Source organism: Propithecus coquereli, unplaced genomic scaffold, assembly GCF_000956105.1.
Source record: "Propithecus coquereli isolate 6110/MARCELLA unplaced genomic scaffold, Pcoq_1.0 Scaffold438, whole genome shotgun sequence".
In the NCBI taxonomy this organism is placed as follows: domain Eukaryota; kingdom Metazoa; phylum Chordata; class Mammalia; order Primates; family Indriidae; genus Propithecus; species Propithecus coquereli.
In genome coordinates this window covers 1,766,903-1,786,633 of record NW_012150152.1, presented here as the reverse complement: position 1 = coordinate 1,786,633, position 19,731 = coordinate 1,766,903, and the positions used below count along the sequence as shown (strand labels likewise).

The following is a 19,731-nucleotide window of genomic DNA, read 5'->3' as shown; positions in this document are numbered from 1 at the left end:
CTTCACAACAGCACGCTGCTGTGGGCATTTTGTTCCAGTGCTACAGATGAGGAAACTGAGGCTCAGAAAAGTAGTTATTTGCTGGAGGTCCCCCAGCTTTGGGGTTTGAACACAAGTCTGTTTGGATCCAAATTTGAGTTTGCTGAGGGCCCCTTGTGCAACAGACAGGGTGCTGGGGACACTGAGGGGAACCACTGGCATGGTCCCTGCCCTTGTTAATGAAGACATAGAGATCATTACAGTGAGGTCTGTTGGCTGCTTTGTGAGTTTGGGATGAGGAGGCCTGAGGGTGGGCTGCCTGGTGGAGGTAGGTACACTGTGCTGGGGTTTAAGTGGTGAGAAGAAGGAAGCCAGATGGAGCAGGCCGGGGAGAGTAGCCGAGACAGAGGACACTGCACGTGCAATGGCCCTGGGGTGGGAGCATCATGGTGTGTTCGCAGGACAGTGAGGTGGCCAGTGTCACTGGAGGAGAGTGAGGGAAGAGAGGAGAGGGCGATGAAGGGAAAGCAGGAACAGGGGTCCGGCAGGCAGACGTCTGAGAATCTGGGGCAGCCTGACATGGCGACGACCAGCCAGCAGAGGGCATTGTGCCCTAGCACAGGAGGTTCCTGGCGTCCCGCAGAGCTCGGGTTTTCTGCCCTGGGAGGGAGGACCCAGGCAGGCCTCCGTGCCCTAGCTGGTGGCATGTGCGTGGCTCACTCCTGGACAAGGCAGAAACTGAGTCCTAAATAGGGTCAGGATCTTTCCAAGACTCAGAAAAAGATCTCCACCGCCAGGGGTTGAATTTACATGCTGTCGGGTTTCACGGGTCACCAGGGCAGACAAAGGGCATGAACTGGATCAAAAGAGGGCCCCAGAATTGCCTGGCCGCCCCACTAAAGGGGACCCCTGCTCCTGTTCGTTCACAGGCTTTATGGCAATATACCACCATTCACGGATTCGTTTGTCCATTCAGGGAAAGGGTCACACCATGAGCTCAGTTCACGGGTATCATGACTGTTGTGCCAAGTTTGCAGACAAACAAATGCTGCCTAGAGGAGGAAAGCGATGCTGTGGGTCCAGCAGGGGGGCTCGACATGGGGAGGGTCAGGGAGGCCCCCAGGAGGGGCGAGCGGAGCCTGGGCCTGGTGGGGGACAGGGATGCTCTTTAGGCAAGATGCCTGGGCCCTGCCTCCCCCGGGGCCCTGGCTCACAGCTGGACTCAGGTCCTTGGCTACAGTCCCTTTTTTCCAAGAAGGGTGAGGTGGTTTGTGGGAAGCCGCCATGCATGGGGGTTATTTATAGAGGTTGCAGGAAATCCCCAAAGAGTCAGAGGCTCACCGGGCGGCCGGACCTCAGGGTCAGGGAGGGGCCCGATCTGCCAACTGCTCCCTGCCCAGCTCATCTCCAGCCCACCTCCCGAGGAGCCGCCATCCTGGGAGAGTCAGAGCCTCAGAGTCGGGCCTGGAAAGTGGGAGTGACGAGGCTGGGGGTCTGAAAGGAGGAGCAAGGGCTACATCTGGGGCATCAAAGAAGGCTGCCTGGAGGAAGGGATCTCTGGAGTTGGGCCTTGAAGGAGGAAGAGTTTGTCAGGCAAGAAAAAGATGTTCTAGTCTGAAGGCACAGCACAAATAAAGGCTTGGTGGGCCTTTTTTCAGAGAATTAAATGTCCAGGACAGCTGGAGGCAGAGCTGCACTGTGACTGTGTGTGTTTGGGGGTGGGGGAGCTAGACTTTGTTCTAAGGGCAATGGGGAGCCATGGATGGTGGGTGAGTGGGAGAGGGGCTTGGTCAGATTCTGTGATGGGAGGATCCCTCTGGACCAGCACAGGCTCCGTACCAGAGGCAGCAGCTGACGTGCAACGTGTGAGGGCTGAGCCAGGGCCAGGCCGTCGGGGCCGGTTAGGAGAATTCCAGATCTTAGGGTGCTCTGGATGGCACAAAGTGCCCAAAGCTCAGAGACCTGCACCCATGTATCTGCGGGGTTTAGAAATATTATTATTATTATTGCACCCATTTCTTGGATGAGAAAATGGAGGCTGGGATTGACTGAGCCAAGGTTCAAACCGAGGGTTGGTTGGCTCTAGAACCCCAAATCGGGCCTTGTGAGGCTGCTCAAACTGGCCAGCATCAGGACTCTGGGCTGCCTGGACAGTAGGCGCAGGGTCAGGGACGTCCCCGCTTCCTTGGGGCCTCCGGCCCAGCCTGTCTGGGCAGCCCGGCGGGCTGACCCCCCTGCCCTGGCTTGGCGGGGCCCCAGCCGAGTGTTTCCTGCAGTGACCGTCTCTCGCCCGCGTTTCCGTATCCCGGAAATATCGCTCCTTTGTCCCTCCAGACAAGCCTTCCCTAAGCGTGGCGCTGCCAGCCCTGGCTCCTCGTGACTCACCCCCTCCCTGCCCAGGGTCCCAGGGGATGGGCTGGGAAGGAACCAAGGGGACGCGGGTGAGACAAGCTGAGATTCTAGAAAACAATTTTTAGGCAGTTTTTCCCTCGAAGGCCATTTGCTTGACGTCTTGGAGTTTTTCCTTCTTGGGGATAAAGTCCTGGGGATGAGGTTGCTAAGCCAAAGCGTTTGGGCATCTTTAATTTTATTACATGATGCCAAAATAGTTTCTGGAAGGGCCACAGTAGGATTTGCATTTCTACCAGTCCTGTTGGAAAACGCTCTTTTCTCCACATCTTCACCCACACTGGGTGTTATGGCTTTTTAAATTGTTTTCAGCCCGGTCTGTTGGGTGCAGTGTGTTTTCCTTGTATTCCTCCAATTTACTTTTCCCTGGCTACTCCCCAAACGGACATTGGTGCCTTTTCTGGAATCTCATGGCACCGCAAAAGCAAAACAAAACAAAATGACTGGCCTGGGACTTTTGCGATGCTACTCCTAGACTCATTCTGATGAGGAGGAATTCCTGTAATTCACTAGGGCTGTGTTTCCTCAGAAATTGTTCTCAGTACCTGGGGAATTCTTTGCAAACCTAGAAAAACCAAAGCTACAAATCTGCTTTTTAAAAGAAATACCAGCTGGACGCAGTGGCTCATGCCTGTAATCCCAGCACTTTGGGAGCCTGAAGTGGGAGGATTGCTTGAGACTGAGAGTTCGAGACCAGCCTGGGCAACATAGTGAGACCCCATCTGTCCAAAAGATAAGAAAAATTAGCTGGGCGTGGCGGTGCGTGCCTGTAGCCCCAGCTACTCGGGAGGCTGAGGCAGGATCGCCTGAGCCCAGGAGTTCGAGGCTGTAGTGAGCTATGACTGTGCCACTGCACTCCAGCCTGGGCAACAAAGTGAGATCCTGTCTCTAAAAAAAGAAAACTAAACATTAACAAAAGAAATAGTAAATTTCACACATATTCTGTCAGCAGGCGGTGCTTTGCAGCCATTTCGTTAAACTCATTTTGGCCGTGATTTTGCTGGTTCCTCTTTCCACACAGAGACACCTGTGCCCTGAGGAGTGCTGGCCTCCCCCATGTTTGTTCCGGGGCGCAGGGTCTTCGGGCCTGGGGACCGTGGGGAGGTGTTTGCCAGCTTCCATCTTCTTTCTTTTTTTTCTCCCTCAAGGCAAAGTGGTGCCTTTTCGAAGCAGAAATCACAGCTCCAGAGTCTTTGAAGGGATTTGCTAACGTTTATTAAGTGCCACCAGCATTTCCGCAGCCGCAGGCAGGGCCGGGTGTGCGGGAGAGGGAAGGGCGGGGGGCTTCCCGCGCGGGCTGTGTATGTGGGGCCAGCGGGCGACCCTCAGCCCTGACGCTGTTCCCGAGCGGAGGCGAATGGCTTCCTGCTGTCGCCTCCTGGCGGGGCGCTGGGACGAGGAGGTCGGAGGAGGGAGGCGTCTGGGCGGGACGCTGCGGGCGCTGCGGGAGCCGGCGCGGGGGCGACGCGGGTGAGGCGTGCGCGGAAAGCGTGGGAAGGGGACTGAACACATGCGACGTTGGTGCCCGATGCGTGACATCGTCACTGCGTCTGTGCGACATCACCGCGGCCGTGGTGATGTCCTCGCCATGTCTGCCTGTGTGTGATGTCATCGCCGTGTCTACGGGCGAGGGGTCGCGCGGTGCGGGGCTGTGACAGGGTTAACGGTGCGGTGGGGCAGGTTGACCGACAGCGGCGGGGACGGCCGGGGCGGGGGCGGGGGGGGCTGCGTCAGGCACTGTGAGGACCTCGCTGCACCGTGTTCACGGACGGGCGAGTCTGGGCCACCTCTTGGTCCTCGGGCCTGGAGCCTACTCAGCCACTAGGGTAGGAAAGGAATGGCAGCAAGATAATCGATCAGACGGACGGAAGGACAAATCTTGCCTGGCCCTGGAGACTCGTGGTCAGTGGCGGCAAGATGTCCTGAAGACCTGCACCCTTCCTCCTCCCACACTGGGCCCCGGGATTATGAGACTGAGTGTGTTCCTCCCCATGAGACAGAGGAAGAGACTGAGGGTCAGAGAGGGCACCTCATGAGCCCTAAGCCTCCACTGCAACTTGTCTAACTCTCCCCGTGTTTCCTAAGCTTCTGAAGATACTGAGAAGTTGCCCCAAGGCCCCTGCTCATGCTGCCCCCCAACCCTCACCCCACTGGTCCCCAAGGTGGAGTCTCAGTCTCCCTCTTTTGTCTATACAGAATTGAGCGAGGAACCTGCCCCTTCTCACACACCCTCCATGGCTCCCCAGCTCCACAGGACAAAGCCCGAGCCTCAAGATCTGGCATTCAACGCTCCACCCCGCTGCCTCTGCCAGGCCTCCCCATCAGGGAACCCAACCCTGATGAAGTCCCAACAATTGCAAGGGCCTTCACGCCACTTCCGTGCACCACCCCCCATGCCTTCGCGCGAGCCTCCTGCTGTCTGGAGTGCCCTTCCCCCTCCCGGGCCTGGCAAAGTTTCTCCGAGGGGTCACGGGTTGGCGCAGAGGCTGTTTCCTGCTTGGGGAGGAGGGGGCTGCAGCCAAGTCTCACTTCCGCTGGGTCCTCTCCCTTCCTTCCCCCTCTTCCCTGGAGCCCGAGTGGCCTCACGTTCTTTGGCTGGCTCTGGTCCCCGTCGCTGGCCCCAGGCTCCATCCTCAACCAGGAATCACCCAGCTCCAGTCCTCACTGCGATGGCCACGCCTTCCCCACACCCCACTTTCCACAGACAGAAGTCCCCATCGTTGTGCCCCAGCTCCCACCCGTCATCCGCTAGTCTGTTCGCCAGCAGTGGCCCAAAGGGGCCTGTGAATGCCTGCGCTGGGTCGTGTCCCTCCTCCGCTCGCAGCCCTCTCAGGGCTCCCGAAGTCCTCACAGTAGCCACAGGCCCTGGCCACCTCCCTGCCCTCACCTCCTTTCCTGTCCTCGGCAGGCCCTCTGCTCCAGCCACACTGGCCTCCTGCTTCAAACGCCCCAGGCAGGGCCTTTGCACAGGCTGGGCCCTCTGCCTGGTGCTCCTTTTCCGGGATCTCCCCATAGCTTTGCCCTCACCTCCTTTAGGTCTCTGCTCAAATATCACCTCCTCTGTGAAGCCTGCCCTGTCCCCCATGGAAAAATTGCAACCTTCACCCGAACTAGAGTGCAGGGGCATCATCATAGCTCACGGCAGCCTCCAACTCCTGGCCTCAGCCTCCCGAGTAGCTGGGACTGTAGGCAGGTGCCACCACGCCTGGCTAATTTTTCTACTTTTTGTAGAGATGGGGTCTTGCTATGTTGTCCAGGCTGGTCTTGAACTGCTGGCCTCAAGTGATCCTCCTGCTTCAGCGTCTCAGAGTGCTGGGACCACAGGTGTGAGCCACTGTGCCCAACCAAAATTCCAACCTTTTCACACTTCCTTATAGCTTTTCCGTCTTGCTTGTCACCAAAGGGCCCTCGAATCGCACATTCATCTGGTTTATCATCCGTCTGCCCTACTAGACTGTGAACCCCAGGAGGGGCGGTTTCTGTGCCTCGTTCCCTGCTGTGTCCCCAGCACCCAGCAGCTGCTCAGTAAATGCAGACCGAGTGAGCAAGCAAACATAGCCGCGATAACAACGAACCTGAGCGGTGCTCACTGTGCGCCCTGCTCGGAGCCGGGGAGCCAGGGCCGAACTCCCACCCGAAGCCTTTCACATGACACTTTTTGCCATAGCCGGCCACTGAGGCCCTGGACAAAGCTTTGCTCGACGTTTGTCCGTATGTCCATTTTGTAGTCTTAACTTTGTCTGCAAAGGACACTCATTCTCATCAAGCAAAGAAAGCCTGCGCACTTGTCATTGAGAGAAGGTGACTAAAAGTGTTCAGTCAGAGCAAGACCTTGTGCCTAAGTTCAGCTGGTGCAGGGCCCTGGGTCTCCCGTTGATCTGTGAGCTTGGGGGACATGCGCGTGTTCTGCTCCTGCTCGGGTGAGTTAGCACGAGCTCAGAGTTTCTCTCTCTCTCTCTCCTTGGCTAACCACGATACTAATGAGAATTTTTTTTTTTTTTTTTTGAGACAGAGTCTCACTGTGTTGCCCGGGCTAGAGTGCCGTGGCGTCATCCCAGCTCATAGCAACCTCAAACTCCTGGGCTCAAGAGATCCTCTTGCCTCAGCCTCCCGAGTAGCTGGGACTACAGGCATGCGCCACCATGCCCGGCTAATTTTTTCTATGTATTTTTAGTTGTCCAATTAATTTCTTTCTAATTTTAGTAGAGATGGGGTCTCGCTCTTGCTCAGGCTGGTCTCGAACTCCTGAGCTCAAACAATCCGCCCGCCTCGGCCTCCCAGAATGCTAGGATTACGGGCGTGAGCCACCGCGCCCGGCCTACTAATGAGAATTTTTTTAAAATTCAAATTTAGTGTTAATTTTTTTAGAAATGGGGTCTCGCAACATTGCCCAGGCTGGTCTCGAACTCCTGGGCTCGAGCAATCCTCCCACCTCGGCCTCACGAGTAGCTGGGACTGTAGGCACGTGCCACCACGCACCGCTAAACTGAGACTTTCTGGAGGCGTAGAAAGAATCAGAGCGGAAAAGAAAGATCAGCTCTCCCAGCGCGTGGGGTGGCTGCTTTGATGCTGGACTTTGGCCGTGTCTTTCATTAGGTGCCTCTGAAATTGTGGGTGGGTGTGGGGGCTCCATCTGTAATCGCAGCGCTTCGAGGCTGCAGTGAGCTATGATCCTGCCACTTCACTCCAGCCTGGGCAACAGAGCAAGACCCTGTCTCTCTAAAACAATGATAATGATAATTTAAAAATAATTAAAAGCCTGGTGACACGCTCCAAGTTGCCCGGTGAAGCCAGAGCTGACAGCCCCAGCCCACTTGTACCTGGTCCCCCTCTGGGGGGGGGGGAGCGGCCCTTCCTGCGACCCTGAAGAGAGAAGCTGCCACGGCCCTGGCTTAAGTGCACATTGTTTTCTCAGCGGGGCGACGTCATTTAGGGTAAACAATGTCAAGTGCTTCTCCGGTTTTCAGTCCAGACAGTCCTGGGCTGGGAGCCCGGCCCTGGCCCTGACTTGCCACGCTCATGACCCCGGGCTGGCTACTTCCCTGGGGCCTCAGTTCCCTCCTCTGAGAAGTGGGGATAATAATAGGTCCTCCTTCCTTGCCAAGATGCGGGGGGAATTGTGTTTGCCTGGGGCAGGGATCTCCTCCCCACTTTCTTGTTTCCCTTTTTGGGGGCTTTCTGGGGCTGAGAACTTTCTCCCAGGCAGACCCAACTATAGCAAAGGGGGTAAGGGGCAGCTTGGCAATGGGGTGAGCTCCCCATCAGAGGGGGTATGTAAGAGGCATGGTGGAGCTGGATCTGGACGTGGAGCACCCTGGGGAGTTGGCAAACCTCTGACAAAAGCCTGGTGGCAAAACAGTCACAGGCCCAGTCTTTGGAGTCAAGGGGATCTGACTTCAAACATCCTGGTGCCTCCTGAAGCCTCAGCGCCTGAGCTGCAAGTGGCAACGCCCATCCCTGACTCCTCCGCACCCGAACGCGAGTGGCCAGGACCCTGGAGGGAGCACAGGGTGCTCTTGGGAAGGCGGCCTGAGTCACATCCCCGTGACGCACACGGTGTAGTCTGACGGATGACCAACCCAGGAGGAGGTGACGGGGCAAAGGCAACGAGCCATGACCTCAGCGTGTGCCGGGTGCCCTCGATGCACCGCCCTGGGGCCCTGACTCCTTGTGGACGGCACTTTACAGTTAGCAAAGTGTTTCCAACTCTTGACTTCAGAGACTCCCATTTTTTTTTTTTTAAGAGACAGGGTCTCGCTCTGTCGCCGAGGCTGGAGTGCAGTGGCCTTATCACAGCTCACTGCAGCCTCCAACTGCTGGGCTCAGCGATGCTCCTGCCTCAGCCTCCTGAGTAGCTGGAGCTCCAGGCATGCGCCACCACTGCCTAATTGTTTCATTTTGTGTAGAGACAGGGTCTCGCTATGTTGCCCAGGCTGGTCTTGAATTCCTGGGCTCAAGTGATCGTCACGCCTTGGACTCCCAGAGTGCTGGAGCTCCAGGCGTGAGCCACCACACGGGGCCAGACTCTTCTCTCACCCTGTCCAGCTTCTGGGTCTTTGCCTTGGCTGTTCCTGCTGCCTGAAACACGGTTCCCCCTCCTTTCCCTGAGGCAGTTCCTTCTCATGCTCCAGCTCAAAGACCCAGGAGAAGGGTCTCCTTGCCTCGCTTGCCTGTTTGGAGTCTGATCACTGGGTTCGTGTAGCAGCTCTGCCGCTCCCTGGCTGTGTTACCCGAGGCACAATGCATGCCCTCTCTGGGCCTCACTTTCCTTATCTGGAGAGTGGAAATCATAGTAGCTTGCCCACCAATTAAGGTTGTGAGGATTAAATAAGTTAGCTTATTTAATCAACGTGCTTAGAACTGTGTAGCGCTCACAATGGTGCCTAATAATTGTAGACTCTTGGTTTGTCTTATCATGACACATTGTCTGTCTGGCCCACTATTCAGGGAGCTTCATGAGGACAGAGCTGGGTGTGTCTTGGTTACTGCTGTGTCCCCCAGGCCAGCACAGGGCCTAGTATACAGCAGACACTCAATTAAGGAAACAGCAAATGTGATATCAGCCTCCCTTCATCCCCACTTTTGGTCCTATCTTCACCCACCGCCCTGAGACTGAACCACCTCAGCCTGCCCAGCGTCTTACCTGGATGGGGCTGCAGGGTTGCCTACAGGGGGCCTCTGGGACTCCAGGATCCTCCTCTTGAATTCCTCCAGATCAGCTGTGTCTAGAGAGAGAGGGAGGGGTCAAGCTTGACCTACTGCCTCAGCAGCCCCTGTCCCCAGGGATGGACTGGCAGCCCAGGGCAGCAGGACTGAGGTGGGGTGCAAAGTGGAAAGGAGCCCCTCCCCTACTTCCTGGCTCTGCCCTGTGTCACTCACCGATGGGCGGGGGGTTGGGGGCAGGCCCCACAGGTCTCGGCACTGACATCGGCTGTGACTGTGGGAAGAATGGTGGAAGGAGGTTGGCAGGAACCAGGACCCCTGAGCTCCAGCCCCAGCAAGGTTCCTTCCAGGGCAGGGCAACAGAGCCCCATTTAGAAAGACACACGTGATAATGAACGCAGTCACCTGCACCCACCGTGAGCCCTCAAATGACCTGGGGACTCCAGGGACTGGCTTCCCTCGGCAGTCCTCAAACACCCCATTCCGCAGGGCTGCCCTGCCTCAGTCTCCCTCACAGCCTCCTCGCCCATCCAGTCCCAGTCCGTGGCCCCAAGTGAACACACCCACTCGCCGTGGCCCCTGCAGTCTGAAGCCAGCTGGACCCTGGCCCTAACAGCTGTCCTTGGGACAGCCTCAGCCAATGCCCTGAAACCTGACATGCCAGCCAGTTCTGAACTCAGTCGCCTGGTCCTGACGTGAAAACTCAGCCTCCCTTAGAGAGTCAGGCCCCAACCTGGCCCCAACTCCAATTACAAACTGGACCTGACCAGATCCAACTCTGGTTCCAGTCATCCCCTAGACCTGACGTCTATGATGAGCCCATTTCTCCGGTCCCAGCCCTTGGTCCCACCATGCCCACCCATAAACACCTGCCCGGCTCCACACCCGATTCCAGCCTCTGCCCAGCTCCCACCTGAAACCCATCCTCAGTCCCAATCCCAGCCCAAACCTCACTCCAAACCTAAGGCTCTATGGAGCCCTGACCTTAAACTTGAAACAGCCCCAGGCCCATCACTTACCCCAAGTTCACCTCAACCCAGCCCCACCCCAAGATCAGCATCCACACTAGCTTCTACTCTACATCCAGGTCTGACCCTCACTCCAAACCCAATGTCGCCCCAGCCCTCACCCAGGGTCGCCCAATGCTTTAACTCAACTATATCCCAATTCCAGCCCAACCCAACCTCAACTCCTAACCCATTGTCAATACCAATCCCGATCTCAATGCCAATGGAATTTGAAATTCCACCCTTGTCCCCAAACCTCTAACCATCTCTAGACCCACCAGCCACCTGCACGTACCTCATCCTCGCTGCAAGTTCAATGCCTCAACTCAACTCAATTCTGAAGTCACCAAGGTCCAAGATTCATTATTCACCCAACTCTATGCCCAACAACCACCCTACATATGGCGCCTGACTCAATTTGTAACCTTTTCTCACAATCCAAACTCCAAATTCAACCCCAAGTCTGAGATCAATGGAGTCCTAAATGGAACCCTAACTTTAACCCAAACCAACTCTAGGCGTAGCGGTGACCAGGAGCTCATCTCAGCCCAGCATAAACACAAATTCAATGTCCACGTCAACTCTTCCTCTAGACGTCCTCTCAGCAGTGTCGCTCCCAACCCTTACCACTCCCTCCAATTCCTCAACTCAACTCGAGGACAGTCTCAACCGTGATCCGAATCCCAGTCCTAGCCTCAACCTTAGATGAACCCCTAATCCTAACCCTAAATCAATTTGAGGCCCACCAGCATCCCCTAAACTTAACCCCAGCCTCAATTCTTAACCTTTCTCAGCGTCATTACCAATTCCAAACTCCACCCCAATTCTGACACCAATAAAATCCTACATTCATACACAACTGTAATCCGAAACCCAACTCTCGAGTCAATAGCCACCAGCAAAGTCACCCAACCTCAGTTCCAAATCCACCTTCAATGCCTCAACTCAACCCAATCCCAAAGCAATGGAAATTCTAGATTCACCTGTTCACGCAACCTGCTCTTTAAATCAACTGGACCCTGATCCTAAACACCATCCCTGGAACGACTCTGAGCCAGTCCCCCAAAACCTGAAATCCAAAGCCAATTCTGAACTTAAAACCTGCTAAAAATCTGAGCCCAACATGAAAACCCAACCTCCCTTCAGAATCAACCCCAACTCCAATTGCAGCTGGATGACAAACCCAGACCCCACGGCAACTGGAGGCACAAACCGACCTTGACTTCCAGTCTTAACCCTACTCCCATCTCAGCTCCTACCTCCATTCCAGACTCTGTCCTGGTCCTAACACTGGTGAGCGTCTCGAGGGACCTGAAACTCACCCAGTGTAGACCAGGAACCTCAAACCCGCTCCAAACTCAAGTTCAATGTCACCACCACCAGCTTGGCGCTGGATCCGATTCCAGTGCAGCCTCCCGGGCCCTGCCAGCCTACCTTGGCCTTGATGCAGGTGTCCAGGGCCGCGTTGCTGATGGCCAGCTGCATCTTCAGCTGTTCTGCTTCTCGCTTCTTCTCCTCCAGCTCCTTGGCCATGCCGTCCCGCTCCTTCCGCAGCACCGCCTTCTCCTCCAGCGCCAGCTGCGTCTGCCGGGCGCACTCGGCCTGGAGCTTGGCCTCCCGGGCCTGAGCCTCCTTCTCCGCCTTCTCTCTCGCCTCCTGACTGGCCCGCAGCCCCTGCTCGGCTTCCAGCTTCTGGCGCTGGAGGTCTGAGTTCTCGCGGGCCACGCGCTCCACGCCGGCCCTGAGGCTCCGGGCCAGCTCTTCCACCTTGGTGCTCATGAGGCTGGGCATGTGGTCGCAGCTTCTCCGGATGGAGGCCACTTCTGAGCCCAGGGGGTGGTAGAGGCCGTAGCTCAGGGAGTCCAGGGTGCGTGGGATGATGGAATCCCGCCACAGGTTACGCAGATCCGTCTCAAACTTGTCCTTGTCCAGCGGGAGGCAGAGGGCTTGCACCTTTTGCAGCCGGTCCTCGGCCAGCTGCCGCTCCTGCCGCTGCTGCTCCCGGGCTTTCGAGCACTCGGCCAGCTGTTCCTCCACCACGCGCCTGCTCAGCGACAAGCCTTCCTTGTCTTTGGTGCAGACCGCCTTCTCCTTGGCCAGCTCCACCTCCATCGTCTTGGCTTTCTGACCCAGCATGAGGAGCAGCGCTAAGGGAACAAGACCACGAGACCCAGGAAGATCAGCAGCTGCTGAGAGCGCTGTGCAGAGCCCCGCCCCAGCTCCCCGTGGCTTTGGCGCTCACCGTCGCAGCTCTTGTTCGTCTCCTTGAGATGATCTTGGCACTGCTTCTCGCTCAAGATGATCGCAGCTACGTACCGCTGATTGTTCGCGTACATGGCCTGCTCCGGTTCGGGGTCGGGGTGGGGACAGCACAGGACAGAGCTCAGTGGCCAGCCCTCCCTGGGACTGCCCAGACCCAGATCGGGCACCCAGATGGCCGGCAGAGCCGAGTTCGCAAGGGCATTGCTCCTGCGCGGGGATGTTTCTGTGATCTGCAGGAGAGTTGACGATCCCTACCGCTCATGCGCGCGTGGGGCGCGCTGCCCGGCCGCACGCCGAGCTGCGACTCCCACTGCTCCGAAATGGAAAGGAAACAGTACGGTGCCTGCTACGGCTGCGTGGGCTTGGAAAGCGTGACACTCACGTTCATGGTCAAGTGATCGCGACAAGGATGAGTTACAGCTCAACTGTGTTCTCACCCCAAGTCACATGTTCATGTCCCAACCTCCAGTACCTCAGAGGACGGCTGTATTGGGAGGTAGGGGTTTTTTTTGTCTCTCTCAGTCACCCTGGCTGGAGTGCAGTGGCATCATCATAGCTCACAGCAACCTCCGACTCCTGGGCTCAAGCGATCCTCCTACCTCAGCCTCCCGAGTAGCTGGTACTACAGGCACGCACCACCACGCTCAGCTAATTTTTTCTATATGTTTTTGGTTGTCCAGCTAATTTCTTTCTATTTTATATTTTAGTAGAGATGGGGTCTTGCTCTTGCTCAGGCTGGTCTCAAACTTCTGACCTCAACCAATCCTCCCGCCTTGGCCTCCCAGAGTGCCAGGATTACAGGCGTGAGCCACCGCGCCCGGCCTAATAAAGCCATTTTTAAAGAAAGAATTTACAATTCTGGGCCGGGCGCAGTGGCTCACCCTGTAATCCCAGCACTCTGGGTGGCCGAGGCGGGAGGATCGATTGAGCTCACGAGTTCCAGACCAGCCTGAGCAAGAGCGAGACCCCGTCTCTACTAAAAATAGAAAAATTCCCCCCACCAGCGAAGGCTACAACCCGGCGGCGGCCGTGGCGGTCACCAAGCTGGGGCCTGTGGCATCCCGGGAGCTGGCTGGGCCTCCCACGGACGCCCCGTCGGGCCTGCCCAGCAAGAGTGTGCTCCGCACGTTGGTGCTGAGCAGCAGCCTGCAGCCGCAGAGTGTCTCACCAACGACAGCAGGGGCAGATGCTGGGCAAGGGCTACCAGATGGTGCTGTGCCCCAGCTGCTCGGCCACCAGCAAGCCCACGTCCGCCTGCCCTTCCACAGATACGGCCTGCCCAGCGGACACGCGGGTGGACGGACAGGGCGCTGCAGGGGGAGGCAGCCCACAGAACAGGGTGGGTGGCTCGTGGGGGCGCCCAGCCCTGCCCTGTGCCCGCCAATGCCCACAGGGAAGCCGGGCTGGCCTCTGCCATGTCACTGCCGGTTGGGGGGTGGCAGGGTGACCTCAAGCACCAAGGCCCTGTCCCACTATCGGCTGCCCCAGGACCTGGGGAGGGCCCGGGGACAGCAGCTGACGTCCACGCCTTCCTCTATCGAAGCTGGCAGAGGCAGGGAGAGAGAAACCACTTAAAAACAGGAATGGTTCTTTCTGGGTCTCCTGGGAGAGGGGCTCAGGCCAGGGTGGGACGCAGGAGGAAGTGGGACGCTCCAGAGTCAGGGTGAGGGTCAGAGCAGCCCCCAGGGGTCAGGTGGCTGAGTTTTCCCACACGACCTCCCCAGTCTCCTAGAAAAGGAGCAAAGAAAGGGGGCCTATAGGAAGTCACTGGGCCCAGAGTGTCCCCCCACCAACCAAGCCAGGTGAAGACCACTCTGATAGAGGCCCCAGGGACTACTGATTCCCCTTTCCTCCCACCCTCCACTCCCACCATTCCTTCCTAACCCATCCCCATTCTCCAAACCCTGGACTACCATCTTCCCCCTTCCCTCCAGTACATCTTACAGGGCTACTGGACACAGTTGTGCAGGTTGTGCACTGCACAAGTGCACCTCATCCAAGGAGACACCACTGGCATCCTAAACTTGTATATTTATTACAATTTTCCACATTTTGAGGAAGGAACACCATTTTCCTATTCACACAAAGGCGCCATAGGAGCTAACAAAGGGCCTGCAATCTTAGACCCCATTTAGAGGGACCCTACTTTGCCTTCTTCGGGGAGTCTCCTGGGAGCCAGTGAGGGGGCAACCTACTGGTTTTAACAGGGAGGCCCAATCCAACTCCGTTCCTGCAAATGACCCTCCAAGGCCTGTCCCACACCATCGAGGAGGGGCAGGTAGGCAGGAGTCCACCCCTCCATCAAGTCCGCAAGGCCCCAAGTCCCCAAGTCCCCCAAGTCCTGGCCCCTCTGGTGCTCCAGAAGCGGTACTGTATCTCTCTCCAAGGCCTGTTCAAGCACTAAGCGCATTTATAAATCTCTGAGAATGTTTTTTTTATAGAAAAATTGACCATTATATTCTACTGTGAGAAATGCAGTCTGCACTATATTGTTTTAAAAATGAAGAGAAAGAAAAAAAAGGAAAACACAGAGAAAAAAAAGAAAGAAAAAGAAAAATCAGCCAGGCATGGTGACGTGAGCACCAGTAGTCCCAGCTGCTCGGGAGGCTGAGGCAGGAGGCTCGCTGAGCCCAGGAGTTGGAGGCTGCAGTGAGCTACGATTGCGTCTCTGCACTCCAGGCTGGGTGACAGAACGAGACCCTGTCTCTAAAAAGCAAACAAACAAACAAATACCAAAATCACATTTCTTAGCACCACCAGGGCAGCAGGAACACCAACATTTGTCCTCACTAAGATCAGAGACAAATGGAGCCGCCATGGCTGGGACAGGGTGGGGGCTGTCTCCCCACACCGTGCCCCCTGTCTCGGGGCTGGGGCTGGGTGGCCGCGACCACGGGCCCCAGGATCCCCGGAGATGGAACCCTGAGGAATTGCAAGCAAGTGGAATTTGTCAACTTGAAGGTAAAAAAAAAGAAAAGAAAAAAAGCTATGATTTTCAATTTTTCTTTTCTTTTTTGAGACAGAGTCTCACTCTGTCACCCAGGCTGGAGCGCAGCGGCGTCGTCACAGCTCACTGCAGCCTCCAACTCCTGACCTCAAGCGATCCTCCCGCCTTGGCCTCCCAGAGTGCTGGGACTACAGGTGTGAGCCACCGCGCCTGGCCAAGCTGTTAAGTTTTAAAAAGGCAGTCTTAGGTGTCTAATATTCTATGATGGGGGGCCCACAATTCTGGGGGTCATTGGAGCATCTACAGTTGTATGATCCTGGGCTCGGCGGTGGCATGCAACATGGAAGACCCAAATGGGCCAAGTCCCCGGAGCTAAGAGGTCTGAGAAGGCTGTCATGGCCTGGGGGTGGGGGGCAGAGGGGCCACATAGCCCTACCCTGCTGTGTGAGGGGGACCTATCCCATTCTGGGGGTCTGAGAGGGGATTCACCATACCCTGGGGATTTGGGGGAACACTGCCCTGGGGTTCTGGGAGGGAGAGACAGGGCCCCCCTAGACAGTTGTGATGGGGCTGAGCACAACTTCCGGCCCAGCGCGGGGGCCGGGTGGTCTTCCCACCTTCCCCCTCCCACCTCCACCTCCCATCTCTCACCCCACCTCGCCCCTACGGAGGAGCCCCCACGCCGCCTCCTCTCGGTGTCTTAGGGCGGCAGGACCCCTCTAGGGGAAGCGGGTGTGAGAGGATTGTCGAGCGTGTTTGACACAAACGGGTGGTGCCAGGGGCAAAGATCTCCATGAGACCCCACGTGCACAGCTGCGGCTGTGCCCAGAGCCCACCTGTCTCTGTCCTGTTGGGGAAACCACCTACCTTCTCAGGCCCCCATTTCCATGACTGCAAAAGGGTGTCCAACTTCTCCCTGTCCCCGGGATTCAGCGATAACATGTTTCTAACGCGGGCACCCAGCATCGGGAGAATTTGAGCCCTTTGTACATATTATCCATGAGTAAGAACAAAATGCTCTGAGCTTTTGTTCAGCCACTTCTCATCTGTAGCTAGTGTGTGCTGGAACATTCTGGATGCTCTATCTGTGCCTATTAAGTCATGGGCTCAGGGCTGCCTGTTAACATATAGGATGCCCAGTTAAACCTGAATTCTGGAGTGGCAATGAATAATTCTTTTAGTTATAAGTATATCCCAAATATTGCATGGGGTCGGGCATGGTGGAAGTGAGGCCGAGGCAGGAGGATCGCTTGAGGCTGGGAGTTTGAGACCAGCCTGGGCAACAGAGCAAGACCCTGTTTCTACAAAAAATAAGAAAAATTAGCCAGGTGTGCTGGTGCGTGCCTGTTGTCCCAGCTACTTGGGAGGCTGAGGCAGGAGGATCGCTTGAGCCCAGGAGTAGGAGGCTGCAGTGAGCTGTGATCATGCCACTCACTGCACTCCAGCTGGGGATAGCATGAGACCTTGTCTCCAAAAAATTAAAGCAAACAAACAAACCCCACCAAATACTGCATGGGATGCAGTTATACCAGAAACAGAAGCGCATTGCTTATCTACGCGGCCTTCTGTGGCCATCCCGTCTGGTGGGTGAGGAAACCCAGGCTCTGAGAGTGATGTGACTTGCCCAGGGTCCCCGAGGTGAGCGTCGGGCTGGCAGCCTTACCCGGTCGCCCTGGCACTGGCGGAAGCTGGCGTTGATGCGGTCCAGGTCGCGGCGGGCGCTCAGCAGCAGCTGCATGATGGCGTTCTTGGCGCTGGAGGTGAGGTTGAACTCCCTGGACAGGTTGGTCAGGGAGACGGTGAGCCTCTCCACCTGGCTGTACAGGTCCTCGGCCCGGCGCTCGGTGGCCTGCAGGTTGGACTCGGTGCTCACGTGCACGTTGCCGTAGACCATGAAGAGGACGAGCCCCAGGATGATGAGGAACTGGATGAGCGACACGAAGAGGAAAAAGTAGCGCAGGTAGTACCAGCAGCCCCGAGGGCCGCCGCCCGTCCGCGCGTACGGCCCGCCGCGATCCATGGCCAGACCCGTCTGCGGCCGGCGACTGTCCCCGCGCTCTGGCCGCGCAGGGCCGTGTTTATATTACCTCTCTTAATACTTCCTCCGCCTGGCTCCTTCCTGGCCGGGAGGAAACGGGGGCTGCGGGTTATCACAACACTCCCACCCTGGCTGTGAGCGGACAAGGCGGAGGACAGGGCGGTCGGCCTGGCGGGCCTCTCTGGCTGTCACCAGCTGGGGCCCCCGAGGGAAGGGCAGACTCCCCCGCCCCACTTGGCCCTGGCGGCCTGTGCTCGGCCCGGCGCTGTTCTCGGCATTCGCCTCATATCGCTTGCTTAGTGGTCCAGAGCCAGCTGCTGTCGCCCTCGTGTGGAGGGGAAACTGAGGCACAGGAAGGAGAAAGCACTGTTCTGGCATTTCATGCTGTTAGTTCCCGGAGCCAGTCTTGACCTCGAAGCAGGCTGGCTGCAGACGTGTGCCCGCTTCACTGGGGCAGCTGCCTACTGAATGGATAAAATGTGGGGAAGGCTTAGCCCAGGAATGGACAAACACTAGGTGCTCAGTAATTGCACACGAGGGCCTCACAGAGAGCTGAGCCCTGGATGGCGGTGGCGCTGTTCTCCAAGCTCTGTCATCCTACCCAGCATCCCGCTCACCCATGCAGGTGCTCAATAAGTGCTCTGGAAACAGCAGCACAAAGAGCAATGAACTTGGGGCCGGCAAGAGCCGGCTGCAGCCCGTGTGAGCTCAGGGAGGGGCCTCGCCTGTCTGGGCCTCGGTTTCCCCCTCTGTCGGATGGGGTGTGCCTGGCGCCCGGGTCGCCTTGTAGCTGTTGTTATTGTGATAGTTTCCTGTTTGCGGTATTATTTGGGGGGCTCCGTGAGACGGTGAGTGAGAAGTGTCAGATCGGTGGGGGCCAAGCTTTCTGTCGCCTGACACTCCTGACACTCAAAACCGCAGAGTCTTCTGGGGTCACCGCGGGGTCGCCCCCCAGGCAGGCAGGGCGGGGATTTGGACACCGAGGAGCAAAGGATGCTGCCCATCCCCCGGAATCAGGAGCGAGTCCCTCTTTGCTCACTGCACGCTGGTTCCTGCCAGGGCCCCCAAGAGGCGTCAGCCCCAGGCCTGGCCATAGCAGCTCTCAGTCTTGGGATGGGACAGGCACTCCTAGGCCCGTGGGGTCAGGACTGGCTGAGAGGGAGTGAGGGTGTCAGGGAGCTGGAAAGGAGGCTGGACCCCGGACGAGTGGGCGACAATAATACATCGCCGTCCACCGCCTGTGGGGGGCACAGCAGTGTGAAGGCCGCGGCATGGGGACCCATCCCCTCACTAGGTAATGGGGAGGGAGGTCGCCGGCAGCGGAGAGGGGTCCTCCAGGGTGGTGCGCAGTGAGGCGGGTGTTGAGTTGGGAGGGAGGAAGTTCCCAGGGGTGGGCAGGAAACCCAAGTCTGACCTTTGGCCTTTGCAGTTACCCGGTGGTTCCTGATTCCGGACCCTTCCCAGCTAGTGGGGGAAGGCGGGTTGGGGGCTGCAGCTGGTGCCCAACCAGCTGTTTCTCCAGGTTGGCCACCCCCCCCCAGGAATCCCCCAGAGCAGGGCGGGGGGCAACGCAGGGGGAGTGGACACAGGGTTACCATTTAGGGCTCTGGAGTTAAGTTCTGGCTGTGCCACCTACCAGCTTTGTGACTTTGGACAAGTGACTTCCTCTTCTGGAGCCTGTTTTCGCCTGTCTCAGGTGGAGACAAGGCTGGGCATGGTGGCTCACCCCTGTAAGCCCAGCACTTTGGGAAGCTGGGTTGGGAGGATCGCTTGAGGCCAGGAATTTGAGACCGGCCTGGACAACATAGTGGGACTCAGTCTCTACAAAAAAATTTTTAAAAATCAGCCAGTGTGGTGGCATGTGACTGTGTCCTAGTTGCTAGGGAGGCTGAATCAGGAGGAGCAGTTGAGCCCAGGAGTTGCAGGTTGGAGTGAGCTGTAATCACGCCGCTGCACTCACTCTAGCCCAGGGGACAGAGTGAGACTGTCTCCAAAAAAAACCCAACCCTCCCCCCAAAAGACAACTAAAAACTAAAAAAATTTAAGATGGAGACAACATAGCAGGTTGTAAAGTTCTTGACACCATGACTGGCAATGCTCAGCCTTAATAAATGGTGTTTTTTTTTTTAAGGTGGAAATGGCCTGTGTCCCTGGCAAGATCATTCCAGAGGGAGAAGGTGAGTGCCTGGTCCAAGGATTCCCATGGAGTCAGATGCCTGGGCCCTGATGTGAGCGTTTGGTTTTTTCCTGAAAACAATTTGTCTTGTCCACAGGAAATTTTGCACATGAATCCCTCTGAATTCTCTTGAAGGGTCATTGCAAAATCAGGCTTTGGTTTTAAACTCTTTTGTTTTTCTAAATAATAAAAAAAAAAACAATTGGTTTGGTCTTATTTGTTTGAGTGAAGGGAAAACTGTCATGAGGAA

At 56.9% G+C, this 19,731-nt stretch overlaps 1 protein-coding gene across 1 annotated transcript; it reads right to left on the bottom strand.

Moving 5' to 3' along the window:
* Window positions 1-4,120: 4,120 nt before the first annotated feature.
* On the bottom strand, window positions 4,121-17,287 carry PLVAP (plasmalemma vesicle associated protein). The gene is made up of 6 exons (XM_012654118.1): window positions 16,931-17,287; window positions 12,301-12,397; window positions 11,493-12,205; window positions 9,268-9,325; window positions 9,032-9,113; window positions 4,121-4,209 (listed from the first exon to the last, which is right to left on the bottom strand). The coding sequence occupies exons 1-6, from the start codon at window positions 17,285-17,287 to the stop codon at window positions 4,203-4,205; spliced, it is 1,314 nt and encodes a 437-aa protein (XP_012509572.1). The 3' UTR covers window positions 4,121-4,202.
* Window positions 17,288-19,731: the final 2,444 nt, after the last annotated feature.